Below are 26299 nucleotides of genomic sequence, written 5' to 3' on the forward strand. Positions count from 1 at the left end.
GACTCAAAAGGAAGACCTGCATCTAGAAGTCACATCTAGCTTGGAGTGTTCCAGAAAAACATTCATATTTGCTACACAAATATCATCTTAGGCTGCATATCAAAAGAATGCCTCAGCACTAGCCACTGCCCTGGTGCAGTGAGTACTAGACTGAGAAGGCAACATTTTACTATAGTCATAAAATTTTGCAGTCAATCATTTACACAATGTTATTCTGAAACCTTTGAACCAAGTTTTTTTTTTTTTTTTTTAACTGGAGAAAGTTTTAAGTAGTCGAGCGTACCTTCTGAAGGATTTGGTTCTGTTCACACTAAGTAAGTTGCCCGTGGATGTCTAAGCAATACAATAAATGTGGTCTTCTCGTTGATTAGTTTAGAAAGAATACAAGGCAGGGGGATTGACTGGTTGAGGCTGGTCTCAGAGACTACCAGAGGCATAAAAGATGGATTTGTTCACAGTGGAACTCTACCCTTATGAAGCAGCAAGTATGGAGAATTAAGTTGTAGGGCTTGCAATTCAGAAACTCTTCCAGATAAGACAAATGCAAACTCTGCAATTGAAATTGGTTCAAGTGGAGGAAGTGTGAGCTTTTAAAGTACAAAATAACAAATCCCATGGAAAAATGTCACACTGTAAAGGAGGTCTAACTGAAAAAGTACCTTTATGGAATGTCTTAGATACTTATAAAGAAGCTAGTGTCACCAACTAGGAACTTTGTTGAAAGTTGAAGACAGCAGCAAGGTGCACTTTTTTGGAGAAGTAGCTGAAGCTGGTGTCACATTTCCAATAAGCAAATATTATGTACCAGCTACAAAGATGCATCTGTGTTATCTGTCTCTGCCCTTTCTCAACTAATGGGGTCCAGATCAGACCTTGGATCTGACTTTGGATCCATGGCTCAGGCTTGTCCCCTTACTCATAATCCCCTCCAAACCCTACATTACCTCAGATCCAGTTTGCCTCATATCCAATGATTCAAAGGACTAAGAAAAAAGGAACCCATATAGAGAAAAGCATAAATGTTAAAGTAAAAGAGACAAGAAAAAGTAAATACATCAGGAGCTGCAGTAGGGTAAAGATCTTTTAGGGTATACCTCACAGGTTATACCAGAAGGCTATATAGAATGGTTTAGAAGGGGGAATGGGAGGGAGGTTGAAGGATGGAAAGACAACAGAGATTAATCGTTATGGTGAGTACATAACTTTTTTATCTGATGTTATCTTTTCTGTCCATTCCTCAATTATTGAGAAACAGTCTGCAGCTGCTTGAAACCCAAAGTGGTCTTCATAGAAGAATACTCCAGAGGACAGCCAAAAAAGCATCATCATCACACTGCTTCTGGAAAAAGCATCCAGCTTGTAATGAGCAATAAATGTATGGTATTGGACCAAGTGGCAGCAGCACAAATATCATCTATTGAAACTCTAGACAAGAATGCAGAAGAGGTGGAGATGGATCTTGTGGAATGTGTCTTTGAAGTCCTCAGTAAAGTCAACCCTTTATCCTTAACAATAAAGAATGGTTTACTCATAAGGACCAAGTTCGTATTTTTAATTTCTGAGCAGAATTACTGTGCCGAGATATAGATTGTTGAGCACAGATCCACCTCAAGCCAAAATAGCCAAGACTCCAAGGACCAACCTCAGCAACCACACAGGGGTTCGACTCAATGAACTCATGCATCGTTCAGGAAAAAAATCCAGGTAATTTCCCACTTTCTACAAGTATTTTAATAGTTTATATACGTTTTCCTCCATCCCTTCACAGGAAGCTGAGAATACACTTACAGCATCAAAAACAGGACTGGCCAGCACCCCCTTTTCTTAGCTGAAGCTTTTGGGAAGATGTGAGACGGTGTAGAAAAGTACAGTTGTGTACACTTACCATAAATGTAGATGTTTGAGTGTATTCACTGCTGCAGTCATCACATTTGGGTTATCTGCTTGCAGTAGCCCTCAGTCGGCCTGATTATCAAAGTCTTGGGTCCTGAGTCGGTTGATGTCTCATCTTCCAGGACGTCAGGTAGTCAGGGGTATAAAGCATGCAGCCGACGGCATTACATCAGTTTTTCTTGCCCCAGATGTCAGGTGCCCCCCCTAATGGGAAGCAATTAAATATATATAAACAAGGTTATACCTCCAACAAAAAATCAAATACACCAAAAAGCTTTTAAGCATAGTAAAAAGGAATAGAGGTATAGCCAAAAGAAGTCAGGGGGCAGGAGGGAGGGTTACCAGGACTACAACAGTGAATACACTCGAACATCTACATTTATGGTAAGTGTACACAAGTGTACTATGTTCATCGTGTTTCACTGTTGCAGTCATCACATTTGGGTAGATTCCCAAAGCTAAGGATGGAAGGAGGAATTTAGATAGCATTAGGACCAGCTATAAGGCCCTGTAAGACTGCAGTGGCAAAACCAGCTCTGGATTTAGAGAAAATTGGCAAATGGTAATGCTTGGTGAAAAGTATGTACAGAACTCCAGGTAACAGATTCTAGAATGTCCCTGGTAGGGACACCTCTGAGAAAGGCTGTAGAGGTAGATGCAGCCCTGGTTGAATGAGGTCTTATCCCCTGTGGGGTAGGTTTTCCATGGTGCTTATAGCAGAAATGAATACAATGGCCTATCCATTTAGAAATGGTTTGCTTTGAAATGGCCTTCCCCTCTGCCCCTGCAGCAAATGCCACCAGCAGCTGTTCAGATTTCCTGAGAGGTTTAGTCCTGTCCAAGTAAAATCTGAGTTGTCTGTGCACATCTAAGGAGTGCAGTATCCATTCCCTTTTGTTCTGTGGATTAGAAAAGAAGGTTGACAAATGAATGGACTGATTAAGAGCCACACTGGATACTACCTTGGGCATGAAGGAGGGATTGGTCCTGAGGGACACCCTGTCCGCATGAAAGATGATGAAAGGCTCCACTGCCATAAGGGCCTGTAATTCAGACACTCTTCTAGCTGAAGTGATGGCTAAAAGGAAGGCTGTTTCCCAAGAAAAGAATTTCAGCTCTGCGTTTGCAGCTGGCTCAAAAGGAGGTAGAGTAAGTTTTTCCAATACAAAGTTAAGGTCCCAGGCTGGAGTAGGGGCTCTCCTGGGTGGTCTTAAGTTTTTGGCCCCTCTGAGCATCTGCTTGAGCAGAGGATGAGAGAAGAGGGGTGGTTCTGTGTTGTAATGAGCTGAAATAGCTGAATTTTGATGGAGGAAAAGGAAAAGCCCTTATGAAGCATCTGAGGTAAATTGGGCACTGCTGTGCCCATCCCCTGAGTTTGGTTCCAGGAACAGAATATTTTCCATTTTTCAGCATAAGATTTTCTAGTACTAGGCCTCATTGCCTACAGAATGACATCCAACACTTGTTTACTGAGGGATGGTAATGGAGAGATCAGGTAATTAGCCAGGCTGCCAGGTTCAGGGTTGGAAGCTAAGGGTGCACAATATGGCCCTTCTGCTTGGATAGCAGGGTAGGGGTCTGAGGCAGGTGCCATGGTGCCAACAGAGACACACTGCATAAGAGGGGGGTACCAGTGTTGGCGTGGCCAGTCTGGTGCAATCAGTATCATCCTTGGTTTGTCCTGTTTGATCTTTAGTAGTACCTTGGAGAGGAGAGGCAGAAGAGGAAAGGCATAAACTGATAGATTTTTCCAGGTGAAGGACAGGGCATCCACTTTCCAAGCTTGTTTGTGGGGAGTCCTTGTGCAGAATTTGTCCAATTGGTAGTTCTGGGGGGAGGCAAACAGGTCTACATCTGGGCTCCCCCATTTGTTTATCAACATGTTGAATGTCTTTGGTTCCAGTTTCCACTCGTGTGGGTCCATGAGATTTCTGCTTAGATCGTCTGCCACTGTATTTAGCTTTCCTGGCAGGAATTGAGCCTGTAGGTGCACTTGGTAGCTCAAGGCTGTGTTCCACAGAGCCATGGCTAGTCTGCAGAGAGGGTATGAGTGGGTTCCCCCCTGTCTGTTTATGTACCACATAACAATGGTGTTGTCTGTCTTTACCATTAATTGTCCTGGAAGAATGTAGTCCTTGAAGGCTGTCAGAGCATTCTGTACAGCTAACATTTCTTTTTGATTGATATGCAGGTGCATTTGACTTGGGTTCCGTTTGCTCTGAATGCACTTCCCTGCCAAGTGAGCCCCTCATGCATAGTCTGATGCGTCTGTTGTTAGGGTTTGGGCAGCAGGGGGTAGAGTGAAAAGCAGTCCCTTGTTTTGGTGGCAGGCCTCTGTCCACCAAAGGAACTCTAACTGTAGGCAAGGTATGATGGGAATCATTGCTTCTAGATCCTGAGAATGTTGACACCATAGGCTTTTTAGATACCATTTTAGTTTCCTCATATGCAGTCTTGCATATGGAATTAGGAGAATGCAGGAGGCCATGAACCCCAATGCTTGCAATATATGTCTTGCAGATAGCAGGGTCTTTGTGGCCATTAGTTTGAAGTAAGCTGTCAAATGAACTTGTTTCTCTGGCTTGAGGAAAGCCATCTGGGAAGTTGTGTTCAAGCTTGCTCCCAAGAATACAATTTGTTGGCAGGGTACTAAATGTGATTTCTTTTCATTTATGGTGTACCCCAGAGAAGTTAGTACTTTTTGTACAAACGCCAGATGATTCAATACTATGTCCTGACTTTCTGCCTGAATTAGACAATCGTCCAGGTATGGGTATATTTGAATATTTTTTGCCTGCAAAATGCAATGACTGCAGCTAGGCACTTTGTGAATACCCTGGGCGCAGTAGATAAGCCAAAGAGAGATTCCCTGATTGGGATGTGCAGGTAGGCTTCCTTTAAATCCAGTGTTGCCAACCAGGCATCCTTGCCTAGCATAGGAAGCAACTGGTGAAGAGTTAGCATCTTGAATTTTGGGCTCACCAAAAAAATGTTTAGTATAGAGAGATCCAGGATAGGATGCCAGGAGTGGTCTTTTCTGGGCACCAGGAAATGTCTTGAGTAGAAACCTTGTCCCCTTTCCTCTTCGGAGACTGTATGAATAGCCCTTATACTTAAGAGAGAGAGAGCTTGCTTTTGAACCTCTGACCACTGATTTAGGGGTAGATCTGGCCAACCGTTTGGGGTTGGTAAAGTGTGGAGGTGGAATCTGTATCCTTGGGAAACTATATTTAAAACCCATTTGTCCTGGGTAATGAGTTCCCAGTTTTTTGCCTGCAGAGCAATCTTTCCCCCTAAAGGAGCAATCAGTTGAGAAGGGCTTGGAAGTTTCAAAGTTAAGTCATTGAGACAGTTTACCATAGGGGGGAGTCTTACTACTCCCTGCTTTGGAAGTGGGAGCCCCCCACTGCTTAGTCCTGTGCATACTGCGTACCTTGGGACTGAAGCCTGAGTGTTCTGCTGGTTCTGGGTTTGGACTGAGAAGGCCTGGAAGAGGCAGGAAAGGACCAATTCTTAGAGGGTCAATGCCTACTAAATCGTAGAGACTGTACTTGCAGGAAATCTTTAACAGCTTGCAGAGATTTAGCTTTTTCCTCCATCTTTTTAAGTACTACTTCTGTTTTGTTGCCAAACAGGCAGTCCTGGTTTAAAGGAGCATTCAGCAATTTAGCTTTAACATGATCTGGTAAAGATTGCTCCCTAAGCCAAGCATGCCTTCTAAGTACAGACCCAGTGACAGCAGCCCTGCAAGATGCCTCTAGTGAATCAAAACCACATTGCAAAGTAATCTTTCCATCTTGTTCGGCAGAATGCATTAAATCGTGTAAATCCTAATTTTCAGCACAGCCAGGAATCAACATCATTTTCAGTTTAGGCAATCCAATAATATGCTGCTGATACTTTAACATATTAAACTGTCAGTTTAAGGCCCTAATGGCCAAGGTTGCAGAAGTGTATACCTTCTTACCTCATCTATCCAGTGCCCTGGAATCTCTATCAGAGGGGGTAGGATTTTTTGCAGTAGTAGACTTAATGCCCTTGGGTCCCTGTGAAATGGTCTCAGGATCCGCAGTAGGATTTTTAAAGAGGAACTTGTGAGAGTCAGAAACCCTGTAATATCTATCTGGTTTTCTGGGAGCAGGAGGTAAGGAGTCAGGGGCCAAGCTAGACTCCGAAAAGGCATCAACGATGTCCAGTACAGGGGGGATAGCTAAAGGCCTGTGTTGGGGCAGGAGTAAGAAATCCCTAAGCCTCTTTATAGAATCAGAGTAACCCTGGCTTTCCCAGTGGAAATGCTCCCTAAGAGTATGCAAGGTTTCACTAAAAGAGAAATCCTCTGGAGGGGAAGCAGAGGGAATAGACTCCTCTGCATCAGAATCCTCATAGGTAGATAAGGGTAAATCCTGGTCATCAGAGGAAACATAAGTTTCAGAATCCTGATCAGAAGAATCATAGGCAAATTCAGTCCTAGGTCTCATAGAGGGGGAAGGTTGGCTTCCACTGATTAAAGTAATAAGGTCTTCAGCCATTCTTATTTGTTTTTTAGGCATAGAGGCCTGACCATGCAGTCTGGGCGTCAGTTTTCTAGGCATGGATCGAGTTTTAGGCCTTGAAGAAGAAGATGGCATTGGTTTAATATGCAAGTCAGTAGGCCTGAATACACCCTCAGAAGCCAGTGCCTGCACAGTGGCTCTAGACCCATCCAAGGTAGAGACATCCGCAGGTTCCACAGCTGAAGCATCTCGTGGCATACCGGACTCCGAATGGGTCTCAGTACAGGCCTGCGAATCTGAGAATCTGAAGTAGCGGGTATCAGGGGCTGCAAAAGCGCCTCACTGAATACCGGCGAACTGGCAACTAACTTAGGAGAAGTGTTGTTGGCAGCTTTGGACCTAGGCGGTCTGTCTGTCTTTATCTTTGTGTTTTTTCGAATGTCGGTAGTCGGGTGGCTTACCGAAGCCATATCTGGATAGTTGAATCGAGTACCAAAATATTTAGAAGCGTAAATATACCGACAACGAATAGTTTGTCGTTTAAATAAGGCACAAATCCGACAGCTAAGTACGTCGTGGTCAGGGCCTAGGCAAGGAATACAGTACGAATGAAATTCTATATGAGGTATTTGCTTTCCACAAGAAATACAATTATTAACTTTTACTGACATCGGTTTAGAGCAAGAAAAAGTTTCCCCAACGGGGTACTTAGCTTTAGTTGAAGACTTCAATTCTGAAACTCAAAAACGAAAATTTCAGGAGTCGGCCGACCAGCACTTGCGAACTGCTTTTGCTTTGGGCACCGCACAGCAAGAAAGAGTGATGTAATGGCGTCGGCTGCATGCTTTATACCCCTGACTACCTGACGTCATGGAAGATGAGACAGCAACCGACGCAGGACCCAAGACTTTGATAATCAGGCCGACTGAGGGCTACTGCAAGCAGATAATCCAAATGTGATGACTGCAACAGTGAAACACAAAGAACATCTTAAGAAGACAGCCTGGACTGTCTAGCCATCACTGGAAGTGGACAAACCATGCAGTGATTTTGAGGGCTTGAATGTCCGAGTGAGGCAGACAGGAATGATGAGATAGATAATCAGGGAATTGATCCAGAACCCAAGAAGGGTGTACTAAGTGAGGCGAAAGGAAGGAGAACAACACCTGTCAGGGCAAGGCCAGAAAGGGGCAATGAGGATGACCTTATTCTTCTGTTGGGGTGAATTCTGTAGAAACTTTGGAATTGGGGAGGGGGTGCAACCGCGAATCAGAGCATTTCTCTGTGAATCCCCTCTGAAGGTATCAAGGCAAAGTACCTGCTGCAACTGAAGTTGTGGGGAGAAGCAAAGAAATCGCAGCATGGATAGCCCCATTGATGAAACATCAGTTTCACCACTGACAAATTGAGAGATGACTCAAGAGGTAACAAAATAGACCTGCTCAATCTGTCTGCTAAAATGTTGGACTTTCATGGAAGGAGTGTTGTTACTAGAAAGCAATTAGAAGAGATCATTCACGGCCACACACAAACTGCTTCTCAACACAAAGGGTAAGAGCAGGTTCCTCCTTGTTTGTTGATGTAGCAGACCACTAACATGTTGTCCATCTGAACAGCAATCATCCCCATAGGGAGAATATCATGGAATGCCTGCAAGGCTAGGAGGACTGCTCTCACCTCTATAGCACTGATGTGCAGATTGACTTCTGAGAGGGACCACATGCCTTGAATCGTCCTCCCAAAAAGTGCCTAGCCCAGCTGGGAAGTGTTATTCGTCACTATGACCTTGGGTAAGGATGGAACAAAGGGACAACCCTGAGGAACCCCTTGTGCCTGAATCCACCATGCAAATGTTGGTGATTCATATAGGAAAATTCATTGGTTGTCACCTTATTCTCCACTGGACTACCTGAGTCCACTGTAGCATTCTCATACAGACTCTTGCCAGAGGAATACTAACTGAGGTAGCTATGGAACCTCAGAGATGTAAAACCAACTTGGCTGGAGGTGAAGAGACAGTAGCTGTAGCACGTGATTTTGTAATGTGGACAATCTGGACTGTGATGGCCTTCCTATCTGGGAAATAGTGTTTGATTGAACACCTGCAAACTCCAAGACTTGTGTAGGAGCCAAGTGTGACTTCTTATAATTGACTGTGATGCCCAATTCAAGAGATGCACGGTGGGAGCAGTGAGGAGCCAGTCGCAGAGGCAGGCAAACACCCAGAATCCTAGCAGTCCCAAGTGAGCTGTGACCACTGTCATGCACTTGAACACCCGGGGGGGGGGGGGGGACAAAAAGCAGGGCTCTGAACTGGAAATGGATGGCTCCCAGCCTGAAGTGAAGAAACTTCTTGGACTGTCTGTCTATTCTGATGTGACAGTATACATCCTGGAGGTGTATTGAGCACATTCAATTGTACTCCCGTAAAAAAATGAAAGTATGGACTGAAATGTGACCATTTAGAACTCCGAGTATTTGACAAACAGATTCAAATGGCTTAGATCCAAAATCTCTAATAAGTTCCAAACCCTTATTAGAGGTCTGGTGAGACCTTTTGGATGAATTTTTTGTTAGCAGCTCTTCAACTTCTAAGGCTGCCTCTTTTCTTTGATGGGGTGGTACATTGGATAATTTCTCTGACACTGTTGATGGGAAAATGAAATGTAGTAGCCTCTGGTGATGACAGTCTGCAACCAGACATCTTTGGTGACGGACATCCAGACTTTTGGATGCAGAGAGAAGTGCCCCCACCTGCATCCAGAGTGCAGCAGGCGAACAATCTTTCAGGAGACTGGTAAGGCTTCTTAGTGAAGTGGCCCCTGAAGTCTTGGTTCTGCGGGCCTCCTCTAACATGTGGGCAATGTCTACATTACAGTTCACCTGTCTGCCTTGGGGGAGGGGGATCTAGCTCCAAAGGAGTCCTACGAAAATCACTGTAATTTACTGAACCACAACTTCCTACCCCCTTTCTGGTTCCTGGAGAAGTCCTCAGAGGGGTAGAAAAATGTACTCCTATTACAGACAGAGTTTTCCCATCCTTTTCACTCCTGGAGAGTGCCTCTCTAATACTGGATCCAAAAAGGGTCTATCCATCAAAGGGAGCATTGATGAAACATGTCTTAAAGGACTCAGCAAAATCACAGAAGAGCTTCCAGGCATGCCTTCGAATTGTAATGCCTAATCCTGCAGCTCTATGAGATGCATGAAGGTGTTGGACAAGGACTGAAGGGTGGCCAGTTGCGAACTCACTTTTCTTGTCATCCACAGACATGAATCCAGAGAAGACCTCCTTAGTCAAGTCTCTTTGAAACCCGTAGTTTGTGCCAAATAATTCAGTGACTGTACTGCAAAAGTTGGTGAAGCATAGACTCACTTCCTGTAAATGTCCAAGGCCCTAGACCCTGTAATAGGTGGGCAGACTGTCAACTTTACTTCAAGTTCCTTTTTAGTGGCTGCTGCCACCACCACAGCATCAACAGGGGACCCTTGCTCTTGCATACATGGTCCTTTGGTGCTACTAGATAGTTGTCTTGTCTTCTTGAGGATGGGTTCTGTAAAATCTGAACAATTCCATACTTGGCGACAGATTAGATCCACCATCTCATCCACTGGGGGGGGGGGCGGGGGGACGGACACACACACACCCAGGAAGTAGCTAAGCTGGTGCCAAAAGCTTCGAGGAACACGGACTCCTGCTGGGAAGGGGTTTCTGAAGACCACTCATCTTTCTGACTCAGTAGCTTAAGAATCTCTCCGAATGAGGTGCCCTCAAGGAGCGGGTATGGGGACCTCTCCCTTTCAAAGAAATCCATGTCTTCTGCTACAGACCCCTGTGGGGTGCCAATGTGCCGCCCCTCTTATACTTGTGCTTCTGAGGAACTTCCACAGGGGGATGATCTGGGGAAAACTCTAAAGTTTGAGGGGAATACTGAATGAGGACTGACTCAAGGTTAGTCTGGACTGGCTGTCCTGATAGAATGGAATGAGTATGCTCAGGATCAATGACAGACAGTTGAGAAGAGGGAGATCTGAAGGGGGCATGGATGTCCAATATCTTGACATGGAGAGAGTTCTGTCCATTGCCTCAAAGGCAGCGGCTAAAATGGATCACAAACCACCCCCCCCCCCCAACATCAGCTGAAGCCACCTGACTAGAACAACCAAGGGAATCCCCTGACACTGTCTTGAAGAAGTTGGGGCAGAGCTGCCCAACACTGAGGCTCAAAGGGGAAGAGACTGTTCCGAGAGTCAAACCCCTACCCTTGGATCTGGTGTCGAAGCTACTGCTCTGACAACATTAGTGCCGGATGGATCTTACAAGGTGCCAGAGTGTTGAATCCGACATCTCCAAAACCAGAGAACAGATCAGAGTAGGAGCAGCAATGAGAAGCTCAGAAGCTCGTGGGTCCAATGGGAGACTGAGATGGGAGAACTCCAAACAGAATTTGTGTCCCGAGGAATTTTCTCATTATTCTGTCCATACCCACTATGGACAGAAGTCTGATAGTCTGGTAGAAGGAAGTTGAAGATGCAAGAGGTCTGTAAGCCTTACGGAGCTGAAAAGGCAAATGTAACCTGGTAGCTTTCAGTTCCAGTGACAGCCTGGGTTCTCTTTGAGAAGTAGTGTGAAAGATCTGAGGAGGTAGCCGGATCAGAGATACTTGAATTTTAGGAGGCAGAGATAAAGCCACAGCCAACAAAGGAGGGCAGTCAGGAAAATACTTCCTTGGCTCCTTAGTTTTCTCATTGATTTTTTCACCTTTGTCTCATTTCAATTTATCTGCAGGCTTCTCAGTGGACGGGGGAGCCTCCAGAAACAGAAGCTAGAGAGGAAAGAAGAAGACCTTTCACAGCACAAACTTGTTCCTCCATGACACTAAAGCAAGATGGCTGAATGTTGAACAGATGTCACAATCTATAGGTGAGTAACTCCTAAACAATAAACACACTCTGAATGGGCATCAGAGCTAGGACTTTTATGCCTGCAAATGACACATTTCTTAAAACCTGCTGGCTTGTCAGCCATAGTTAAAGTCACAATACAAGAAAATAATCAAAGAAGGCAGAATACCAGCAATGGTAGTAATTATCCCTGAAAGGAGATAAAGCAGAAAAAGTACAAGCAACGTTACACAAAAATCACTAGAAAGCCTAGTAGATGAGAAGGACAGCTTGAGGCCCAAACAAGTAGAAAGCCAACTAAAACTAAGTCATTTTTTTCTTTTTTATTTTTACAACACTTTAGTGGAGGAAAATTAATGACAAGTAGGAAAACAGAAAAAAGAAGAATAAACTGACTAGAGAAAATTGACTTACATTGATCGACCTGAGCTACAGCAACCATGTCTGGATGCTGAGAGCGGCAAATGAAATCTGAGGTAAAAAGAAGTTATGTACTCACCACAATGTTCTATCTGTATTGCTCATTTTCATTCTTCCTCAACTGACGGGTTCGGATCCGATCTTCAGATCTGACTCAGACGTTACTAAAGCTCATGGTAACCAAGAAGCTCTCGAGCTCATCCCTTACCCATAATGCACCTGCCTCAAGTCCCCTCAGATCTTGTTTGCTGAATTTACTAGAACAGAAAAATATGTTTTATAGAGGAAAAAACATATCTGGATCTCAATATAAAGGACAGTGATATCCCTGTAAAGACTCGCTCTTAGACAAGTTTGTGAAAAGAAGGGATGGGGGTTGACAGGTGGGAAGCTGAGGAAGAATGAAAAAGGACAACACAGATGGAACGCAATGGTGAATACATAACTTCTTTAACTGATGTTGTCAATTTTCAATCTATCCTCAACTGATGGGACAGAATCCCCAGCTATTTATAATCCTGGGTGGACTCTAAGGAAGGATATTCCTAAGCACAGCTGAACCAAACAATGCTCTACCCCTGGAGACCAGATCAAATTTGTAATGAGTAACAAATGTATGTGGAGTAGCCCAAGTTAATGTATGTGGAGTAGCCCAAGTTGCTGCTGAACATATGTAATCCATGGAAGCTCTGGATAAAAAAACTGAACAAGTCACCATGGATCTAGCTGAATGAGGTTGTACCGGTTTTGGCAAGGTAATTCCCAATGTGTGTTATATATGAATGAAATGCTATCAGTTAGCCTTCTGGCTAAAGTAACTTGTGACTGGTTTACCTAATTTCAGGACTGCAAAGCAAAGCAAACAAACAATTGGTCTACTTTTCTGATCTCTTTTGTTCTGTGCAGATAAAAACACAATTGCCTGTGAACATCCAATAAATGTAATATGCATTCACCCTTGTTTGCAAAATCTGGAAAGAATACTGGTAAATTAATGGATTGGTTGTTATTAGATTCTGACACCACCATGGGAAAGAGGCATTAGTTTGTAGCGTCACTCTATCCCTGTGGAAGATCAAATATGGAGGTTTTGAAGACAAAGCTTGAACCTCTGAAATTAGTCTAGCAAAGATAACAGCTACCAGATAAACAGTTTTCCAGGTAAGATACTTAAGTTCACACTTAGCTGCTGGTTCAAATGGGGAATGTATGAGAACCTGCAGTACCAAACTGAGATCCCATAGTAGGGTAGGGTCCTTAAACATGGGTCTCAAAAGAAGAGTGTCTTCCAAGAAAATTTTGCATAATTTACGAGAGGCCAATGAAGCACCTTCAAATCCAATGTGAAAATTTGATATTGCAGGTAACTGAACTTTAATTGTTGGGGAGCTAGCTCCTTTAAAAATCAGGGCCAAAAACTCCAGTATGTTATGTATTGAGCTGAAAAAGGATCAACATGATTCTGTTGAGTTCAGTAAACATATCTTTTTCATTTAACTGTATAACGTTTTCATGTAGAAGGTTTATGGGAAGAAAAAAGTATATTTTGGACAGGGGAAGAGAACATAGGTCATCTAGCTACTAATGGAATTGGAGAAACCAGACCGTCAGCCTGTAGTCTGAAAGGTCTGGATGAACCATACCAATTAGGTGATACAGGAGGTCTAGAATTGGATCCAGAACCCAATGTTGATAAAGGAAGTGAGGCCAAAGGAAGGGGAACCATACTTGTGGAGGCCAGTAAGGTGCAATGAGGATGACTTTGCTCTTGAACCTAACAGTTTTCTGCAGAAACTTTGGAGTCAATGGGATTGGTGGTTAGGCATAAAGTAAACCGGGGGGGGGCAATCATGACGTAGACCATTCCTCGGGGATTCCCCCTCAGGGGGGATTAGGGCAAAGTAGCTGCTGCATTTGTTGTTTAGGGGGAGGCAAAAAGATCGTAGCAAGGCTAGCCCCATCAACGAAAAATAATTTCCATCACTTTCTTGTTAAGAAACCACGCATGAGGTAGAATAATGTATCTGCTCAGTTTGTCTGCTATCAGACTAGATTTCCTCAGAATGTGTGTTGCTATGAGAAAATGGCTGGATGAGATCTCCCACTGCTACACTCTGGGCACATCTCAATACAAAGGGTATGACTTGTTCCATCCTTGTTTGTTGATGTACCAAACTACTGATATATTGTCCATTGGAACTGCAGTCGTCCCTGGAGGGAGAGCATCTTGGAAGGCCTGCAATGCTAACAGCACTGCTGTTATCTCTAGGACACTGATATGCAAGTTGGCCTCTTCAGGGGACCATGTACCTTGGGCTTTTTTCCCCAGAAAAGGCTCCCAAATCCAACTGGGAAGCATCCATCGTTACTATGGTCTTGGGATGAGGGGGAATGAATGAATGGCATTGTAAAACGTGATCTGATTGAATTCACCACCTGAGTTCTCTCTTGCATGTCTGAGTAATTCATATCAGAGTCAACATATATTGGTAAAGTATTGACCATTGTGTTGCTAACAACCATTGGAGAACCCTCATATAAAACCTGGCTAAAGGCACTAAGGTTACCGCTGCTGACATTAACCCGAGAACCTGAAGGATCAAGCAAGCTGAAATTTTGGTACTGTAGATTATTTTTCTGATCTGTGATCTGATAGTTTATATTCTTGCAGGAGACAGTGATGCTACTATTGACTTTGTGTTGAAAATTGCTCCTACGAATTCCAAACTTTGAGCTGGTTGTAGTTGACACTTGTAGTTTATGGTTATCCCCAGATGAGAGAAGAACCTGATCTGCTACCCTTATCAATTGATACCTGGTTGGGGCGGTTATGAGCCAGTTGCCTAGATATGGAAACACTCAGAATCCTCGCAGTCTCAAGTCTGCTGCTACTACTGTCATGCATTTGGTAAACACCCTGGGGGCTGTAGTGAGACCGAAGGGCAGAGCTCTGAATTGGCAGTGACTGGCTCCCAGCTGGAAGCATAGAATACCTTCTGGACTGTCTGTTCATCTTTATATGACAGTACGCATCCTGAAGGTTTAACGAACATATCCAGTCATACCTGCCCAGAAAGGGGAGAATGGACTGAACCGTGACCATCCAAAACTTGATAAGTTGAACTAACTTAAGTTGCTGGGATCTAAGATTTTTCTCCAGTCCGTTTTCCTTGGTATTAAAAAAATCTTGAGTAAGTTCTGGATTCCATCTGATCTGAGGGGATTTCTTGGATGACTTTTTTCTAGCAACCTTTGAATTTGAATTGCTGTTTCCTCCCTCTGACTGGGTGGAATGTCAAGGACTTTTTTCTGAGTAGATGGAGGAAGAGAAAAGGGTATCTTATAACCTCTGGATATAATCCACTACACCCAACTATCGTTCGTTATACTTAGTCAGGCTCTTTGTTGCAGGGATAGTTGACTCCTGACTGCCTCCACAGACAGACAATCAGGCTTCCTTTCAGGAGTGCTGTTAGGGTCTGTCAGAGAAGTAATCTCTGGAACCCTGGTTTTGTGGGCCTCCTCTGCCACTGGGCGGCATCGACCATTACAGTACCCCCCTCTGCCCCAAGGGAACTTTCTCCACTTGCATCTTGGAAAGAACGCTGGGACTTCTCATATCACATTCTCCTATCATCTTGTTGAGTCCTAGAAAAGGATCTTTGAGGGGTATCCTTCTCATACCTGGATAATGTGTCCTTCACTGTGGGGTCAAATAAAGACATGCCGTAGTGGAGAACACTGTCTTCGTAACCTCAAAGGGAGCTCTTCCTGTTGAGATAGAAGGCCCCGGCACTGAGAAGACAAGCTTCTGGGGTGCTGCCCAAGCTATCCAGTTCTAAGGCTCCAAGGTACAGAGAAGGCTCCAACAACCTTGGAGTCGACTCCAATACCTCGGATTCGACAGGGCAGCTTCAGATTCAAGAGCCCTCCAGATCCGACTGACCTGAACACTCAGAGTTAGCTTCGGATCTGAAGATAACAGTAACTTTGGATCCGAGCTAGACATATCCAAGAAACTCAGATCCAGAGACTCCGAAGCCATAGTAGGGATCGCAGGAGGAACTTGCAGTGGTGAAGATGTTGAAGATCGGACCTCCTGATGCAAAGAAGTAGCAGCCGTTAGGACACCCATCTGACTCTGCGCAGAGGGAATCTTCCTCATCATTCTTTCCACATCCTCTTATGTCAGACTTCTGGATGAGCAAGTGGAAGTCACAGAGGGAGATTTGGAGCAGTGTTTAGCCAAAGAGTGATGAAGCCTTTGAAGTTACGGGGTCCACAGATGCAGAATAAGTAGTCCTGGACAGAATGATGGAACCTGAATCAGACACATTAGAGAGTTTTGTTGTCAGGTCCAAGGAAGTTGAATCCTAAATGGTCTTCCTTTTGGGATCTGAGGGTGAGCCTGTAGACTTTCTTGGATCCAGGTTTTGTCTTTTCTTAGCAGTCTCTGAGACAAAGATGAGGTCAAAGGTCCAGGGGACAAATACGTAAAGTTTTTACTCTTAGTTTTGGGCTCCAGATATAGCGTCCTCAAAAGTAGAAGGCAAAAGACCTTTTAAAGTAAGTTTATTTCTTCACTCAACTAAGGCCCTAGGATTAAACCTGTGGCAAATAGAGCAATCTTCTTTTAAGTGTAAGGGGCCAAGGCAATATACGCAAGTGGTATGTGCATCCAACATAGGTAATGCGTGTCCGCACTTTACACATTTTTTGAAACCAGCTGTACTTTTATCTGCCATAACAATAGAAGATCCTTTTTTATTTTATTTTTTTTTGAAGGAAGAAAGTAAATCAAAAATACAAACAATGGTAAAAGAAATACACTATGGTGTAGGAATAGTCAATGGTTAAATAGTTAAAAAGTTAGAATAATTACCAAAAACAGTAATTCACATAAGTATGAAAAGTCGTATGACACAGAACAGATGAAAAACACTAAAGAAAGGCAATGATACTTAGTGGTAAGGGCCTAAGAGAAAGGAGAAAGAGAATACTGAAAAAATTATAAAATAGTATGATTAAGTAGTTAAAACATAAATTTGAAAACACTTATCTAGAGAAACTTGGGAGCAATGATTAACCATCTCTTTCGCTGAAAGCAGCAAATGAGATCTAGGGGACTTAAGGCAGGTGAATTATGTGTAAGGGATGAGCTTGAGAGCTTCTTGGGTACCACGAGTTTTAGTAATGGCTACGTCAGATCCGAGGATAGAATCCAAACCCATTAGTTGAAGGTAGAATAAAAACTGCCATCATCAGATTGTAGGGTTTGGAAGGGATTATGGGTAAGGAGAGAGAGAATCCTGAGCTTTGTTGAACCAGACAAAAACAGACAACACGGATCTATCACTATGGTACATAACGTTCGTATCCATTGTTGCCTCTTCCGTTTGGGCTCAGACTTCTCAACCAAGTAAAACCCTAGGTAGGATATTGTGCAATATGGTGGAACCAAATGAAACTCAATGCTTCCACTGGATATCCAATTTGTAGTGGGATACAAACGTGTGATGACCCACCCAAGTAGCACAATGCTTCCACTGGATATCCAATTTGTAGTGGGACACGAACGTGTGATGACCCACCCAAGTAGCGGCTGCACAGATGTCATCCAAAGTAGTACTGGGGAAAAAAATGTGGAAGTAGCCGTAGCTCTGGTAATATGATGTTTGGGTTTGTGACGCAAAGATTTCCCCTTCAAACTATACTCAAAGAAAATACCATCAGACAGCCGCTTAGAGTGATCCTAGATACAGGTGCACTCAGTCAAGTCTTAGAAAAGGAAATAAATAACTTATCAAATTTTCTAAAGGACATTTTTCTCCAACTAATACCTCAACTTCCTATGGCTATCAAGACAATGCAGCAGACATTCACCCCAATCAAGAAACTGGAAATAAATACTGGCAAATGAATGAACTGGTTTAAATTATTCTCAGGCATCACTTTAAAAGCAGGATCTGTTTTGAGGGACACTCTGTCTCGATGAAAGAACAAATAAGGAGGGACTGAAGACGGAACCTGCAGCTCCAAGGCAACAACTTCAAATCGACAATCAAAGTCCCAAGGTGGGACAGGGTCTTTGACAGGAAAGCAAAGCAATAAGATTGCAAGAAAAGTCTTTGAGGTCTTAAGGGCAGCCAATGGCACATTATCACTATCAATGCGAAAATTGGATATAGCTGCCAATTGTACTTTATTAGTAGAATAACTGGATCCCAAATTAAATAAATCTGCAAGAAAGCCCAGGATGGCCTCCAATGATGCTGAAAAAGGATCGAAGCCCTGAGAGGTAGCCCACAAGGCAAAGCACTTCCACTTAGTAGAATATACCTTACGAGCAGATATCTGGGAAGAAGCTAAGATATGTACGACTCTGCCTCACAGAATGAGATTCCTGACCATCAAGGGAATTGGAAAAACAATGTGGTTAACCTGAACATCTGAAGGTTGGGTGCATCCAGGCCCGCCTGTGAGAAATTAGATTCAAAATGGGATCTAGGACCCAAGTATGGTACCTCAGAAGAGGCCAAAGAAAGGGGAACCACACCTGGTGTGGCTGAAAAGGGACAGTGAGGATTACAGTCACTCTGCAATGGGTCACTTTCTAAAGAAAAGGGGTTGGAGGATACACATACAGATGACCTAGGGGCCAAACATGCAGGACAGCATCCTAGAGTGACTGTTCCTGAGGGGAAACTAAGGCATAACAGCTGCTACACCTGGTGCTGGACAGGACTAGGAACACAAACAGGTTGCAACATGGGGTGCCTCAGTGATGAAAAATTTGAGCAGCAGCTTTCAGATTTAGAAATCACTTGCGAAGATGGAAAATGTTCCTGCTCAAACTGTCCGCTAATATGTTGGACTTCCAGAGGATGTGTGCTGTAATCAGAAATAGTGCAGATGAAATCAGCCACTGAAATGCCTTCGTGGCCTCCTGAAAAAGGAGGTAAAGAACAGGTTCCTTCCTGGTGGTTCTGGCACCAGACCACCAGCATATTTTCTGTCTGGACAGAAATCACACTCTTTGGGAGAACACCCTTTAAAGTCTGCAACAAAAGGAGGACCAACCTCATCTCCAAGACACTAATGTGCAAGTTGGCCTCGGTAGCAGACCACGTCCCCTGGAGAGTCCTCCCTTCAAAATGCCCTCCCAACTCAGAACAGCAGCATCTGTTGTGACCACAGCCTGAGGAGGGGAAGAACAAACTGTCTTCTGGTGGATGCCAAGGGAACTAACCACTACTTGATCTGATCTTTACAAATAATGGTCAGAAAAATAGGAAAGTCCATCAGATGAGTTAAGTACGACAACTACAGCACCAGAGTCCACTGTGGTGTTCTCATGTGACACCTGGCCATGGGAACTAAACACATGGTGGCCACCAATTGGTCCAAGAGCCTGAGAAGAAGATAAGCTGGAGAGTCCCTGTAAGAAAGCAAGGAACCTGACAGATACATATGGTTCAATACTCTGGACTCTGGTAATTTGGGAGATAATGTCTAACTGGCAACTTAAAAACTCTAGGGTCTAAACAGAATGGAGACTAGACTTTTGCTATGTGACCATGATCCCTAAGGAACTGGACAGCTGCAGTAAGGTGTCCCTGGCCTGACTAGGGCTGCTCTTGTGAGGCAATTAACAGCCAATTTCTCAAGTAGGAAAAGACCTGGAACCTCTGTAACCTGAGCCACGATGCTACTACTGCCATAAAGTTAGTGAACACCCAGGGGCAGTGGTGAGACTGAATAACAGCACTCTGACTTGGTAATGATCAGTTTCCCCAGGCAGAAGTGCAGAAATCTCCAGGACTGACTTGCGATCTTTATATATCCTTGAAATCGATTGAGCTTATCGTGTCATCCTTCCTCAGCAGGGACAGAATGGACTGCAATGTGGTCATCCAGAGCTTGGGCTGCTTCACAATCTGATTCAACTTGCTCAAATCCAGGACTGGACTGTGGTCCTTGTTTTTCTTCGGAATCTAAAATAACCTTGGGAAGACCACATATCATTGTTGACTGCATGATTCAATTTGCTAGCAGCTTCTGAATTTCAGTGGCTGCCACTCTTCTCTGATGGGCTGACATGACTGAAGCCATTTGGGATTTATACTTGGAACTTGTAAAATTGGAACTGAATAGTCTCTGGAGGTAAAAATGGAACTGAATAGCCTCAGGATACGACTCAACACCCATGTATCCAAAGAGATGGCCTCCAATGTTTGCAGGTATAAAGCCAGTGGACCCCCGACAGCCTCCAGAGAAGGACAATCAGGCAACCCTTCACAGTTATTCAAAAGGGCCTCTTGGAAAAGCAACATGGAAGCCCTGGTTCTGTGGACCAACCCTGCAATTAGGATGCGTCCACTGTGTTTGTCCCCCTGCTGCAGGTGAAACCCTCAGAAGGAACCTCTTGAAAGGACTGCTGTGATTTCCTGCAAAAGAGATGTTTTCCCCCTTCTGGTTCCAAAAGAGATGTTGAGATGTAGCAAAACAAACTCTAATGGCAGACAGCATCTTTCTTTCTTGCTCACTCCTAGTTAAAGTGTCCTTGACCTTCAGCCTGAAAAGTGAAGTGCCATCAAATGAGAATTGATCAGGGATGTCTTAAAGCAGTCAACAAAGTTAAGAAACATAACCCCATCCAAGCTTGGTGATGCTGGCACAAGTTGCCCAGGACATGCCATCAGCTGCACTGGAAAGCAGACACATGGACACGTTAGTGATGGATTGCAGGGTGGACAGCTGAGCCTACTGAGAGCCCAGAGTCTGCTGTGTCAACCACTCTTGACACTTCTGACGCAATGTCATACTAAAGTCTGGTCAAATGAGCTAGACAATTTAATGCCCTCTGTGCAAATGTGGCTGAGGTGCACGCATGATTCCCCAAGTGGTACAATGCCTGAAACTCTCTACATGAGAGACTGACAGAGGAACTCTTCTCCTAAATATATTTTTTAGTGGCCAGCACCACCACAATTATTGCATCCATGGCAGGACCCTTACTGCAGTATTCTCAATCCTTAAGAGGGGTGAAGATCTTGTCAGGCTTTCTGGGGATCGGTTCCACCATACTGGGCTCCTTCCAAACCCTCTGGGACACCAGGTCAATAAATGCATCCAGAGGGGGAACCACCCAGGTTGGGTCAACCCCAAAGGCCTCCAAAAACAGCAACTCCTCATGAGAAGGGGCTTTGGCAGGTCAACCTCCATGCTGGAGAAGGAGGTCCAAAAGAGTGCAGAAAGAGCCGGCTTCACAGGAATATTTGGAGCACGTTTCCCCTTTCTCGAGGTTGGTGTCCTCAGTCAGGGACTCTTCGGGTGAGTCCAGGTGATTCTTCTTACACTGTCTCTTACCCAAAACTTCCTGCCTCAGAGACTCCGGAGGAGGGGGGTGGAAAAGGCCATGGGCCCTACAGGGAGGACAGACTGGAGGCCACCTAGGCAAGCTGTCCCAGAGCCAGCTGAGTAGCGGTCAAAGGCATGGAAGTGGAAGGGAGGGACCATGGTTGCACAAGACCATTCCCTTTCCTGATGGGATAACATTCCTTCTACAATGCTAAAAGCAAAGGCAGATGCAGGCCAATTGAAACAAGCAGACCTACGGTACAAAGACCCCCAAGGACACACCTGAATCTGGAGCCATTCTGTTCTACCACGATGTCAAGACTAGGGCCAAACTATCTAGAGCACAGGCCCCAAGTGGGAGGGACAACCCTGAAACAGGAATTGTCGAACCAGACCCACAGTCCCCTGCCTTGTCCTGTCAGCTCAGAGTTCTGCCTGGCTCCTAGAAAACCAGTCGAGATCTGCCAGGCCATCAGATCCGATTCTGAGAAATGGAAGGCACTGAAGACCTCGGATCCATAGGGCCTGAGGGAGGAAACCAGGGTGCAGGAAAAAGAAGTTATGGCTTACCATAACGTTCCATCTGTATTGTTGATCCTCGTTCAGTCATTAAGTATGGGTATTGGTTCCGAGCTCGGAACCGAGCCGGTCTCCTCTGTTTGAATGATTGGGAAAGAAAACTGGCAATTCAATGGCTTGATTAATGCACATTTCAGAGATCACTTTAGGCAGAAATGACGGATTAGTTCTCAGAGACACTCATCTCTATGAAAAATCAAGTATGGACTATTGATACATAAAGCTTGAAGTTCAGAAATACGACTGGCAGAAGTAATAGCGACCAAAAACAAGGTTTTGCATGACAAATACTTGAGGTCGCAAGAAGAGGCTGGTTCGAAAGGTGACATTGTCAGAGCCTGTAGAAAGTACAGCTGTGTACCTACCATAAATGTAGATGTTCCAGTGTATTCACTGTTGCAGTCATTACTCTTAGGTTATCCTGCTGGCAGGCTACTCGCAGTCGGCCTGAATTCCAAAGTCTAGGTCCGGCGTCGGTTGCTGTCGCCTCCTCCCTGACGTCAGTGCGCCAGGGGTATAAAAGATGCAGCAGATGCCATTTTCTTCAGTTTTTCTTGCCCCTGATGTCAGGTGCCCCCAAAATGGTAGGCTAAAAATTACGCCAATAGTTATGCATGCAGTAAAATAAACATTTCCTTCATCTACAAGCAAATACACCACATAGGTTGTATAGGATAGAGAAGTATAGATAAGTCCCAGCAAAGACAAGGGGGATGGTGGGTAACCTGGACTGCAACAGTGAATACACTTGAACATCTACATTTATGGTAGGTACACAACTGTACTATGTTCATCGTGTTTCACTGTTGCAGTCATTACTCTTGGGATGAATCCCAAAGCTGAGGTTGGGTGGCTTGGCCTAAATAGGATTAGGAGAGGCTATAAGGCCCTGTAGAACTGCAGTGGTAAAGCCTGTTCTGGATTTAGAGTAGAGAGGTAAATGGTAGCGCTTGGTAAAAGTGTGCACTGAACTCCAAGTTGCAGCCTCTAAAATATCTTTGGTTGGTACTCCTCTGAGAAAGGCTGCTGAAGTGGCTGCTGCCCTGGTTGAATGTGGCCTAATGCCCTTAGGCATTGATTTGCCATGTTGTGAGTAGCAAAAACGAATGCAGTGGCCTATCCATTTTGAAATAGTCTGCTTTGAGATGGGCTTTCCTTGAGATCCTGCAGCATATGCCACTAAGAGTTGCTCAGTCTTTCTGAAAGCTTTAGTTCTGTCCAAGTAGAAGCGCAGTTGTCTGTGTATGTCCAAAGAATGCAGGAGTCTCTCACCCTTATTCTGTGGGTTTGGATAAAAAGTAGGCAAATGAATGGTTCTGTTAAGGGCCACACTGGACACTACCTTAGGCATAAATGTTGGGTTCGTCCTTAGAGATACCCTGTCTGGATGGAAAATGATGACAGGTTCCACAGCCATGAGTGCCTGTAACTCTGAGACTCGTCTTGCAGAGGTTATTGCTAGGAGCAGAGCTGTTTTCCAAGATAAGAACTTTATATCAGCTGTATTGGCTGGCTCAAAAGGCGGTAGTGTGAGTTTTTTCAAGACATAGTTGAGGTCCCATGCAGGTAATGGGGCTCTCCTTGGTGGTCTTAAGTTTTTGGCACCCCTGAGGTACTGCCTTAGCAATGGATGAGAAAAAATCGGTGGTTCCGTATTGTAAGGAGCTGAAATGGCAAAGGCATGGATTTTAATTGATGAAAAGGATAGGCCTTTGTCCAGCATCTCAGTTAGGTATTGTAAAATCTGAGGAATATTTGGTGCCAACGTGTCAATTCCTTGTGCCTGGTTCCAAGCACAGAATCTTTTCCATTTTTCTGCATAAGATTTTCTGGTACTGGGCCTCCTGGCCTCCAAAATAATGTCCATCACTGCTTTAGAGAGAGGTGTGCTCTGAATGGCTACATTATCCGCCATGCTGCCAGATTTAGGGTCCTGAGTTGGCTGTGGAGGATCTGATTGTTTCACTGGGTCAGTAAGTGAGGAATGAGAGGCAATGTCCAGGCTGGGCCTTGAGACAAGCTTTTTAGAATTGGGTACCAGTGCTGGCGTGGCCAGTCTGGGGCAATCAGAATCATTTTTGGCTTCTCTTGTCTGACCTTTAGAAGTACCTTGGGGAGGACAGGCAGAGGAGGAAAGGCATATACTGTTAGGCTTGTCCAGTTGAATGATAGAGCATCCACTTTCCATGCTTGCTTGTGATAAGTCCTTGTGCAGAATCTCTGTAGTTGGCAGTTGTGAGGGGAGGCACATAGATCTATGTCTGGGCATCCCCATTCCTTTGTTATCATGCTGAAGACTTGAGGATCCAGTTCCCACTCGTGGGGATCCGTGAGGTTTCTGCTTAGTTTGTCTGCCAGAGTATTTTTCTTTCCTGGCAGGAATTGTGCTTGCAGGTGTACTTGATAAGTCAATGCTGTGTCCCACAAAGCCATGGCTTGTCTGCACAGGGGGTAGGAATGTGTGCCTCTCTGCTTGTTTATGTACTACATGACTGTTGTATTGTCCGTCCTTATCAGTAGTTGTCCAGGATGAAGTAGGTCCTTGAAAGCTGTCAGGGCATTCTGAACAGCTAGCATCTCTTTTTGATTGATATGTAGATGCATTTGGCTTGTGGGCCATGTGCCCTGAATACACTTTCCTGCCATGTGGGCCCCCCAGGCATAATATGATGCATCTGTTGTTACTGATTGCCTGGCTGTGGGTAGAGTGAATGGCTTTCCTTTGTTTAGGTGACAGGCCTGTGCCCTCCATCGAAACTCCTGTTACAGGCAAGGAATGAGGGCAATCGCAGTTTCCAGGCTGTGACAATGTGGAGACCAAACACTTTTCAGGTACCACTGAAGTTTCCTCATATGCAGTCTGGCATATGGAATTAACAGAATGCAGGATGCCATGAAGCCCAAAGCCTGCAGAATTTTTCTTGCAGATAACTGGGTCTTTGTTGCCAACACTTTGAAGTAAGAAGTCAGTTGCCTTTGTTTGTCTGGCATGAGATAAGCCATCTGGGCAGTTGTATTTAAGCTTGCACCCAGGAATATTATCTCTTGAGAGGACACTAGTTTTGATTTCTTTTCGTTTACTGTGTACCCTAGGCAGATTAATAATCTTTTTACGAACGCCAGATGCTTTAGTAGAATGTCCTTGTTCTCTGCTTGTATAAGGCAGTCGTCCAAGTAAGGGTATATTTGAATTCCTCTTTGTTTGCAAAATGCAATTACTGGTGCCAGGCATTTTGTGAAGACCCTGGGCGCAGTAGATAAGCCATAGGGCAGTGCAGAGAATTGGTAGTGCACTGAGCCAGCTATGAATCTGAGGTATCTTCTGCAAGATTTTCTGATTGGGATATGCAGGTATGCCTCTTTTAGGTCCAAAGTTACAAGCCAAGCCTTCTTACCCATCATGGGCAGAAGCTGCTGCAGAGTTAACATTTTGAATTTTGGAACGTCCAGAAATGTGTTTAGAATAGACAGGTCCAGTATTGGTCTCCAGGCTTTGTCCTTTCTGGGTACCAAGAAAAGTCTTGAGTAAAATCCTTGTCCCTGCTCTTGCTGTGGTACTTGCTGAATGGCCCTCATGTCCATGAGGGACGAAATTTGTTTTTGTGGCTCTGCCCATTGATTTAGTGGCAGGTCTGGCATTCATCTTGTCTTTGGCAGGGCGTGAAAATGGAACCTGTATCCCTGAGACACTATTTTCAGGACCCATTTGTCCTGGGTGATCATGTGCCAATTTTGAGAGAGAAAAGTGCTAGTATTCCCCCTAAGGAGGCTGCCAAAAGATAAGTGCTTGGTGCTGGCAGAGGCAAGTCATTGGGACTGTTTCCTGTATGGCTGTGATTTGTCTTCTCCGCTTTTGAAGGTGGAAGCGCCCCACTGTTTAGGCCTGTATGAGCCCTGGGGCTGGTATCTGCCTCTGGGGCATCTGTACCTGCCTCTTTGTGGCCTGACACTGGAAAGGACCAATTCTTTGTAGGCCAGTTCCTGCTGAATCTTGGTGGCTGTACCTGTAAGAAATGCTTTACTGTTTGCATAGATTTCGCTTTGTCCTCCATTTTCTTCAACACCTCCTCTGCTTTAACACCAAATAAGGTATCATGCTGTAATGGAGCATCTAATAATTTTGCTTTAACATGATCAGGCAGATTCTGTTCCTTTAACCAAGCATGCCTCCTAATGACAGAACCCGTAACTGCGGCCCTGCAAGAGACCTCCAGAGAATCAAAACCACACTGCAATGTATGCTTTCCCACTTCTTCAGTTGCATGCAATAAATCCTGCATTTCCTTATTTTCTGCACAATCAGAATTTGCCAACATTTTATGTTTTAGCAGTGACATCAATCATTGCTGATATTTAATCATATGAAATTGACAATTTATAGCCCTCACAGCCAAAGTAGCAGAAGTGTAAACCTTTTTGCCCCATCTGTCTAGTGCCCTTAAATCCCTGTCAGAGGGGATAGGATTTTTTTGCAATAGAAACCTTGACCCCTTTGGGACCCTGAGAAATAGTTTCTGGGTCAGCAGCAGGGTTTTTATAGAGAAATTTATGTGAATCTGGAACCCTGTAATATCTCTTCTGGTTTAACAGGGGCTGGAGGTAATGAGTCACGAGAAAGGCCGGACTCTGAAAATACATCATCTACAATT

At 44.4% G+C, this 26299-nt stretch overlaps 1 protein-coding gene across 1 annotated transcript in view; it reads right to left on the minus strand.

The window, feature by feature from the left end:
- The window catches only part of LOC122808416 (survival motor neuron protein-like), a 797372-nt gene that overhangs the window by 348856 nt on the left and 422217 nt on the right, over positions 1–26299 (minus strand). Inside the window, exon 4 of the mRNA XM_044079379.1 lies at positions 14022–14302. Coding sequence (XP_043935314.1) covers positions 14022–14302 — 281 coding nt within the window. The remainder of the gene's footprint in view (positions 1–14021; positions 14303–26299) is intronic.

The sequence above is a fragment of the Protopterus annectens genome, chromosome 8.part0 (assembly GCF_019279795.1).
Source record: "Protopterus annectens isolate FY-2018-M chromosome 8.part0, PAN1.0, whole genome shotgun sequence".
NCBI lineage: Eukaryota > Metazoa > Chordata > Ceratodontiformes > Protopteridae > Protopterus > Protopterus annectens.